Genomic DNA, 10,213 nt, shown 5'->3' with positions numbered 1-10,213 from the left:
AGCAGGCGATGAGCTTTTCTATTACGGTAAACAATGCATTAGATACACAAGAGAGACTATAGAAACATTAAAAGCATACACGTCTAGTTTTTTCTTGTCAAATTGAGGTTAAGTAGTTTTTACTAATGAGCAATGGGAATAATGGAAAACATGGAAGGAGGTCTGTGTATTGTAGGGATTGTGTAAATCAGCTCAAACCCACACTTCAGCTTTCACATCATATTGTTTCATATGATAGGACAACTCAGATTATTCATTCAATGAAATTTTAATTGGGAAAAAAACAGGAAAGGGACAGAAACACACAGAAGGCTTCAAAGCGAACCATGACAACATGAGTGCTCCATTTTTGTCTCTCTGTTTAACTTTTGAATATTTCACATCGCTTGAATACTCTTGGGCATTTATGCACCTTGTTATACTGATGACAGAACATCAATTGCATATGCCTATCTTACTTGCTTATCTGTTTCTTGCAGATGAGAGTTATTTCAGCTCGACAGATTGAGACGTGGTGCTGCAGATTAAAATCGCCTTGGCAAAGAACAAAAAATGTTTGAAGAGTCGCACTATTTAAAGCATTTTGTGGATTGCAACAAGAGGGAAAACAATGGAGCAGAAGAAAAACAGCAACGACATCACACCGACAGCTGAGGCCTGTGCATCTACAATTATACTGTACCTCCTTAGTTTAACATGATCTTAAAACACAGTTGTTATAAAAGCCAGAAAGGCAAGCTTCCTTTTATTCCATTAAGCGCGTTTCTTTGTTAGCTCATTTGTTTTTTTCCCACATTTGTATCACTTTGATTAGCTTATGTTGTTCTTATTTCATGTTAATATGAGAGGCTTGAATCTACTTAAGAAATAATGAAAAACTGATGACAAACAACTGAGACAAGACACATATTTATATAAATGGCTAATGTGATAGCGCCACTTGGACCTTTGCGCATAACAATATTCTGAAAGTAGATTTTTGATACATTACAGAATTAGCAGAACAAGTCTTTTTAATCTAAAAGTAAAAAAAAAAAAAGACTGCATGACAAAGTCAGAACAGACACTGCTGAAGTATTTCATTGCGAGCAGATTAGTTTCTGGTGACATCTTCCAAACTAAATTGCACCCACTCGACAGAATCAAACAGCGGCAATACTTAATGGGTAGATAAGCACAGAAAATTAGACAGCTGTAAGAAAGAATCAAAACCCTTCAAATGACATTTAGACTGTTTAAACTGACTAAAGCTCAGTGGGCCAACTTTCATATTGGATAACAATTGTGTGATTTGTTCTCACAAGTGAAATGTAATATTTATCAAAAAGGGGGGATTTTGCACAAACAACAGTGTATCATAGCGCTCTCCTCAGACCCTGCCCAGCATGCGGGCGATCCACCAGTTACACGGCATGACAATCTGACAGATGACCCGGCCTCCTTGGTAGAAGTATGGCCACTGGTTGAAGCCACCCAGGGGTTCGTGGTAGCGGCGGCAGTAGCGGTAACCACGGCGACAGTGCTGGCAGCAGAAGCCCTGGTCGTCCAGACGGTTATCCAGCTCGATTCCCACATCTCTCTGCAGAGGACACAGGGTTACAATCACACACATGATGACAAATGCCAGTCCACTCCCAAAGGCAAGGGCAAGAGAAGAAGAAGAAGAAGAAGAGGAGGGGATGGCGGGAATTGATGAGCGCACATCGCTTGTAGGTCAGCAGAATATATGTAAAAACCAAACAAGAGTGAAAAGATCAGAATTGATGTCTGTGAAAATGCAAAGTTGTGCCATGCTTGATGACTGTGACAAAGAGATCAAGATAGCAGGGGAGAGTGAGAGAGTTTGATTTAAGCTGCAGGAGCATAAAACATGATATAATACCCTTGACCTTTCTATTATACCAGAGGTAGCACGACTTCACAACGCCCCGTCTCTGAATCCAGCATTCACAGCCGCTCTATCAGCGCTATCTTCAATCAAAGAGACTCTTACGTCGGTAGTTACCAGCATAATTACACAATTTCTTTCATCTCTGACCTCTTCACTCCCTCGACCGAGGACCACACTCTGCACCAAAATGGCTGCCCCTCCTCCAATAGAGCATTCAAATTAGAGCGCCCCACGTCTTGGCGCCCTCCCCCTGACCTTGACTTTAAGTGCATGGCACATTCCTAAAGCAATTAGCAGAGTAATGATCGCCTAACAAGGATTCTTTCATTTGCTCTTGCTGGCTGCCTCTGAATTTATAGAGGAGCCAAATGAAACCCAAACGAAAGGTAAATTGGGTAGAATTAATGGCCCTTGGATTTTTCCATTGTGCTGGTTGGTTCATGCCCCTGTAGACTCGTGGGGGCTGAGTGCCATGCCTTTGATCAAGAGCAACTCCAAATGGGGTTCGGAGAAGTGCCACTTAACTCACTGCGCAAGTTGAGGCAGCAACTGCCCTCAGTATGAATTTGACCACATTTCAATCTCTTTTAGTAAATGAATCCGCAGAGACAATCCGGCGCTGTCTCGTTAAACTGCTTGGATCCAGGAGTCGATGACTTCTCATTCAGAACAAAACTGGCATAATTCTTTGCAAGTGCTTGCAGTGACTCAGCTTCGTGCAATAGGGCAGAACAAAACACATCCACTATTGGGAAAAGAAAATGTTTGGGAATTGTTTAAGAGGACAGGACCCGCAGGAGCAACTCCAGTCCCTTCAGTCTTCAGCTACATTAAGTGTGGGAATTACAATTTTTCTTTATTCTGCCCACTGTCTTATAGAGACAAGACAGTGGGCAGTCAATCAGAGTGGTTTGGCATGCATTTTATTGTTTGTTTCTGTAGCAGCTATTAAAACATAGCAATAAATTCAACACCAGCATGATCCAAAAAGTACACTATGCATTTAATGTAAACTGTGATAAATTGAGGGAAATTACACACTCGTGAGACATACTAAAAACACGTAGAAGGGAGCGACAAATGATATCTAGGATAGCTGGGTTTGATTTATTAGCATGACAAGTGCAGGTAGGCTTTTAATGATTTATTGTATCAGTCAAGTTTCAGGTCATCAGCTTCCAGGCAACAATCTGTTATGGAAACAACACGAAAGCTGTCAATGGACCAACGATAATCTTATCTGCTCCTCGCAGCCCAAACAGGGGGGTTACGAAATCTAGAGCTCCGGCTCGGAAAATGAAGGAAATATTTTATTCAAATGATGCCGCGTTTATCAAAACAAACAGCCAATAGGCATCATTGTAGCTTAAAGACAATTAATCAGAGCTATCCTTTTAAAACGGAGGGTACATATTAATCACTCTGGCTTTGAGTTGCCAGCTCTTGCGGGATGCTGCGGTGATAAGAATGCTTCACCTTGGGAAATCTGAGGCAGTCACTCAAAAACAAGCAGCATTAATGAAGAGTAAAAGCCATTACCCCCGTGCTGCATCTGATTTCATCACACACTCGGGCTCACGTGTACAAATGCAAACACACACACAGAGGCACCTCTGTGCATAATACGGAGCACTGGATATGAATGAGTCTGCAGAGTAGAAAACTGCGTCAGTCTTTCAAAAAGATGTAATGAATCAAAGCACGACTCCTGTAATCTGCACACTTGTTGGTGTTATTTCACACACACTGATCACCGCTCTTCATGAGCTTGAAGCGTGTGTCTGGATGTGGCATTAAATCTCATAGCTGAGCTCGTCACATTCATCCTGGGATCAAAACAGCAGAGATAACATTTCTGTTTCATACCCTGCTTTGTATTCCAAAAGGTTTTTTATATAGAAACACAGGACAGTGCAACATATAAAAATGCCTCGCCGCTTGTCCCTGATCTCAGACTCTCATCTCACTGAGCTCTACAGTGAGGTGGAATGACAATGAAATTGAATGTAATTGAATACAGAGAAAGTCATGTATTTCTGTAAACACTGCTGGTTTTCAGGGCTGATAATGGGCTTTAGCTTCAGTGTAAATATTCCTTAGAAGGCAAACAGGTCCTGCATTCACACATCTTTTTGCACCTCTATTCTGCAGGAACAGCCATCCATCTATGATCCTTGCATTACAAACACAGGTAGAAACACCCATGAAACATGTTTACTGTGTATGTTTGTGAGGTCAACTCTTATTGGAAGCAATTTCTTACTTTGTGGGTCAAGGACTTTGATACCATCGCCTCAGCCTTGTCAGATGGCTGTTATTCAGTTTGAAATTTCCAGGGCCACCTCTGATGGACAATACACTCTGACATGGCAGCCATGGCAAAGGTCGGCTTCATATATCTGTCAACATATGCCACAAGGACTCAAACGTTTACTCTCCTTAAGAAACCTGAACTGTTGGGAGACGTTGTTCTGAAACCCAGAGGCAGAAAAAAGTGAACGCATAGTATTATGTGTGAGTGTGATAGACGAAAGGGTATTGGTAGAAAAAGCAGCAGCAGACTGTGTTTGTGTGTTTGTGTGTATGCTTGGTTGTTTTCTGACTGTGTGCACATTTACATGAGTTCTGGCTAACACTTTTATCCACAGCCACAAGGTTTGGCTAGCACATGTGGCATCCCACCGGTATGAGCGAGGGTTCAGACTCCCAATTACAGACTGCTGCCTGCCCTTTGCTTGGCCACAAAGGCCTTTGTTATCGCCGGACCCACAAACAGAGCCTGGATGTGCTGCTGGAAAGGATTGCAGTGGTATGCATTACTCAGCTGATAGTGCCAGAACGTTTCAAAAGGAAAGCCGAGTTTTTCATCCCCTGGTATGTTTTAATTGCATAGCACTGCATCTCCTGTCGCAGACGATGAAGGGGAAGACAGGGAAGGCTGGGGGGGGAATTGAGTAGTTGAGCGGGAGGTGTTCCTAGGACGGGCCTGATAAATGTCAACATTATAAGACGTCTCATTTCTCTGCGTGTCTCCCACCGTTTCTCACAGCTCAGAATAGGATACAGAGCCGACTTATTATCCTTGAATTTAGCTTTAGTGGCTATTCACCTGTGCTGAATGTGTGTGTGTGTGTTGTGTGTGTGTGTGTGTGTGTGGGGGGGGGTATCTTTGCACCTGTGTATGTCCCTGATATCTTAAGTGTTTAACTGCAATTGTCTGGTGTCAGTATGAGTGCATAATTCCTTTGTAATATACTGCTTAAATGATTTCCCCTCAGCATAGGGGATGATTAACCACTCTCCATTGAGCGGTTTACATGCAGTACGCCAACATATTCCACTTGGCCTTTCCAGTCATTTTATACGCTTTGATAATTAAAGCATTATTAATAAATGTACTTTATCTGTGGAGCAATGAGTAACCTTGAGAGTGCTTCTTTGTAGTGCCTAGGAAAGAAGGAAGTGAGAAGAGGAGCTAACGGGTGCTGTAAGGCACAAGTTTCTGCCTTTGAAAGCCTGGATATTTCTCTCAATTAATGGAGAGACATTAACGGAGTCTTCAATGAACTGGCCTTACTTAAACAGATATATAGAGCAATTGCCGTGCCCTCTGGTGCACAAAGTCAGTTTTAACATCAATTAGTGAGCGATTTATATGCAGAAAGAGTCGAGGCAGAGCTGGAGCTGATTGAAGTGGCTCTACTGTATCTCATGGTGCGGTCCCGGCACAGAGGCGCACTTACATAGTCGTTTACGGCAGGGTGGTCCAGGACTTCACGGGCAAAGCGCTGACCTGTGACCTCTGCGTCAGGTGCGTCTACATTTCCCACCTCAGCATCTGAGAGACAGTGTAGAGAGAGGAGATGTTTATTTGCTTGCTACAGTTTTTCAATTTGATTTTGAAGTAAAGCTCCTAGATTACATTTTGGCTCTCGCACTCTATTTTCCCAGTGGCTTGACATTCAGAAGGAAAACTCTGGAACTCATTCAAAGCTTTTTCATGCTTCTGTCTAACAATGGTTTTGTTGCTGTTGTGATACCAACACACACATCACAAATCAATTTCCCCGTATCTTAATTAGTACAGCTTTCAAATCCTTTTGAGGAAGAAAGCAAATCTCCGGATGACCATCAACAACTAGGGAATTTAACTATGTAAATTGGCTCAAGCACAGTTTTGAGGCAGTTGTGTTTTACTTTTCACAGTATTTCCATTTTCTATATCAAATAGTTTTCTTATAATCATTAGATTATTGAAGTTGAAAATGTTAAACACTGCACAAACTATTATCTTGTACATGTACTTACAGGTGATTTTATCTTTATTTAAAGTCTTACTTTCTAAAAGGATTTGACAAGCACTGCCATTGTGGTGTTATCTGTTCAATAGAGTTTGACAGTTTTTTATTTTTTTTGTGCACATTTTTCAAAAGAAGTAACCCCTTATTCTTCCTTCTCTTAAGATGTTTTCATCTATCAATTATTTTGTTACAAAGAAATGTATAAAATCCAATGTGTGACAACAAAATGGAAATTCAATGATTGAAAAATACCAAAGAATAGAAAAAATTAAATGCCTCAGATACAAAAATGGTCTACCATGGTGCCAAGGTTTTACACAACTATTTAATAGAAACTGCACCCACTATATGACTATTATACATTGTATTGTCAATTATTTTGGCTTTTGTTAAATAATAGATGAAAAACATTTGCAAAATATTCAAATTAGTTCTATGACCCTTTGGTTGGTATGTTTCCTTGAGTCTTAATTATTTTTAAGTGCCAACATATTTTCAGAAATTAAGACATTTGGACATTTTTTAAATCTATGTGACTTTCCCAAGATAGTTTATCGTCTTAAATTACACCTCCAAATTTTGATTTTAGACACCCTGTCAATATTACCTCCATCGAAATGGTGACTTCACCTTTAATTTTTGTTCTGAACAATCTTCAAAAGACTGATTAAATAAATGAGTTGCTACCCACATCAGTCCCTCTTGTTGAAATCATCCAGAGATGCAGTTTGAAAAAAAAAACATTTTGAGAAAATAACACAATGATATGTTACATGAAATATTAAAACACTCTAAAAGGGATTGTTCAGCAGAATGATTATGTTTTAGTTTGGACACTTTGGTTCATGTATTAGCTGATAGCATCTCTTTATTCAAATTAAGTGAAGTGAGTTCAGGACTTTTACTTATAATGGACTATTTTCCACTCTGTAATGGATACTTTTGCTTTAACTTTGGGAAGTCCACCAGCAAGAGAAAGAAATATAAAACTATTCTTGCTTTAGGTCAGGGGGGTCCGCACTTTTTTCACAGAGGGCCACATAAAGAAATATATAAGAAAGGCTGGGCCCCTCCCTAGAGGTGAGGTCTATTGCCTCATAACTTAAGTTATAAGTTAGAAAAATCAATAAATGAAGGTCAATTGTGCTTGATATTTGAAAATGCTTTAAGAAAACAAAAGGCCTACATAAAAGCTCTCCGTAGGGTTTCATTTATTTTGTTACAAACATTGTTGGCAGCTCATTCTTAACAGAAGCCTCAGATAGCTTAATGAGGGGAAGTTTTTTTTTGTCAACCAAGAATTGTTAGAAAATGTTTTCGACTTTGAAACAAGTTGGGCTTATTATTACATGAATACTACTGCGTTATATCTGTTGACATGTATAGTAAGAAGTACAATAGAAGGAAAGCACAAGTTTCATGTATGGGCCATATTCCATTATACTTTTAGAATTTGCTGAGGGCCGATTCAAATTGGACAAAGGGCTGCAGTTGGCCCCCGGGCCGTAGTTTGGACACCCTTGCTTTAGGTTAAGGATCTGTGTGCTTCTTCCTCCACTGACCATCGCTCTCATACCTTTCTGTAAAAACCACAGGAGCCCAGGCTGGATGCTCATGTGGTTTGGAAAAAACATGCGGTTCTAAGCACCCGCAGATGGTCTGTGGGGATGCCTGCAGCAAAAGTGTTCATCTTTTGCATTTAGTGGCAGAGATGGCCCTTGCTCTCACCGCTCAGAGGGGAGGGATGGATCCAGTGGATGGGCAGTTCCTGGCAAATCTCCCAGATCTTGGAGCTGAAGAGGAAGGCCGGGTTAACGATGGGCTCCTCGGCTGGAACCCACACTTGGGAGTCTTCCACCTTCATATCCATGGCCTCTGTCTCATCCACCTGCGAGAAAACAAACAGGCACACACACACACACACACACACACACACACACACACACACACACACACACACACACACACACACACACACATATAGTATTGCATGTCAGAGCCTGTAAAAATGTCGAGGCCACTCACAAAGCACATTTCTGCATTTGCGCTCTCCTCCCCTGAGCCTCGCAACAGCTCCGGCCTCGTCGTTTTTATCTATCACCTTTCTGTCCGCTGAGAGGGCGGCAGCTTCCTGACTCCTGCCTCCCCCTCGCCCTGACTCCCTCCTCTTTCTCTCCCTTGCCCTCTTCTCAAGCCTGCGGCACGCTCTTTCTATTATACATCATTGAAATTCACAGACAGTGATGATTTGACTTTTAAATGACTTTAGAAGTGGTCTTCATTACTCTGAGTGTGGCTGCAATATCGTTTAATGTGACAGACACAATAAAGCTTTGCATTTTCCTCCCCCATCCCCCCTTCCCTCCCCCCGTCTCCCACAATGCTCTGCTCGGCACCCGGCGCTATCAGAGGGCTTAATTTGTTGATACTGTAGTTCATGAGCTGTAAAGTAAACTATTATTGCTTAATGATAGGGAATATGTCAGTGATGTCTAATAGAGACGTATGAAGGGGATTTGGTAATGCTCTGCCCTAACAGTGCAGATATTTATTTTCTTCATGTATATGTAAATACACACACAAACAAACCCCTCTTCCCATTCCCTTGTTAATTAGCAGCCCAGAACAGAAAAACAGTTCACTTGACAAATGTTTTTACAAGGTGATTTTCTCCCAGTCTAAAGCTTAATTGCACATTAGTTAAGCTTGACGTAGAATCCCGAGGCTGTAGAAGGAGCAAAAATCATTTATATTGGGTCGTGCGCCCTCCCTCATTTTCACCCCTGTCACTCTAGCTTGATTTACATTTTCGCTTTCCATGCCGCTTGTGTTTGTCATGGAGCGACACAGTTGTGACCCACAGAGAGGGGTGAAAAGACTTGAGCACATTCCTTTAGATTGTGTTTGGGCATGAGGAGTGTTTAGCCCGAGCTTTTGACACACTTTCCTCCACTTTCAAGCTCCGACCAGTAAGCTAATGACGACTCAGAGGACGGGTGTAGCCGGGTTGGGTCGGCTTGGGTCGGGGGGCGCTGGCAATGAGCTGCTGCACTCACTGTTCCTGTGGCTTGCGGAAATTTAAATCAAACTCTAAGAACACAAACAGCACTCTCTAATTGGACCTCTTAACCACTGAAGCCAAGTGAGTCTTCTCTGGAAATAAATGGAGGTCACGACGCGGGGCTCACAACATGACTTTGACTTCACAGTTGAAAAATGACTTCCAATAACTTGCAGGAGAGGGCCTGGGGGAAGTGGTAAAGGTCACGTTTTAGCATGGGGCTGGGGTTTCTAAATGCCAGTTGACAAGCACAAAGACAACATGATTACAGCCTTCCAGTTTAAACACACTTTCGAAAGGCTTTTCCCTTTTCATATTGACAAATGCTATCTTATTAGGACACAAGCAACTTTTTAAAAACTATTGGACCTTGGGAATGATGGTAATTTGTTCTTTGTGGCCCACTCCTGCTGGTGCATGGATGCTCTCCGCCCACAATGCACAACCTAATTATACACAAGTTGTGCTGGAGTTAATGAATTTACCCGCTCCTGCCACTGTGTCCGAAAGAGGGGAGGGGGGGACTTTGTCTACAATATATACTGTTTAAAGTGGTGCTGTGTTTGCCAGATCAACTTAATTTCTCCCATGACCACCAAGAGCTTTCATATACTGTACAAAACACAGGCAGGTGGTTTCATTATTCAGAGCACCATGTGGGACATTATTTTGTTATTCAAGCAAAAAACAGTGCTGGCATTTGCTTAAAGTAAATGCTTATTTTTTTTAGCTTTATACTTGGATTTTGTTCATCTGTGTTCTTTTTTCTTTCAGTTTAACTTTGGTTCACTTTGACATGCAAATAGCTGTCCTGATAGCGCTGACCTTTAAAGGAACAGACTGAGTGGGAGTACAAAAGCAAGGGAGCCGTAGTTTTGTATCTGTTTGTCCCTGTCCAGTTATATTGAACCTTTCTCTGAGGTGTGGCAAACCAGAGGAAACACCCAAGCCAATCCAGCA

The 10,213-nt window shown here is 41.6% G+C and overlaps 1 protein-coding gene across 1 annotated transcript in view; it reads right to left on the bottom strand.

The window, feature by feature from the left end:
* Positions 1-249: 249 nt before the first annotated feature.
* The window catches only part of tnmd (tenomodulin), a 45,915-nt gene continuing 35,951 nt past the window's right edge, over positions 250-10,213 (bottom strand). Inside the window, exons 5-7 of the mRNA XM_063875834.1 lie at positions 7,921-8,080; positions 5,635-5,729; positions 250-1,579 (exon numbers count right to left, since the gene is read on the bottom strand). Of these exons, the coding sequence (XP_063731904.1) occupies positions 1,370-1,579; positions 5,635-5,729; positions 7,921-8,080 (465 nt within the window). The 3' untranslated portion in view covers positions 250-1,369. The remainder of the gene's footprint in view (positions 1,580-5,634; positions 5,730-7,920; positions 8,081-10,213) is intronic.

Source organism: Eleginops maclovinus, chromosome 23 (genome assembly GCF_036324505.1).
Source record: "Eleginops maclovinus isolate JMC-PN-2008 ecotype Puerto Natales chromosome 23, JC_Emac_rtc_rv5, whole genome shotgun sequence".
NCBI lineage: Eukaryota > Metazoa > Chordata > Actinopteri > Perciformes > Eleginopidae > Eleginops > Eleginops maclovinus.
The sequence above is the reverse complement of the archived record's forward strand: the minus strand, read 5'-3'. Positions and strand labels throughout refer to the sequence as shown.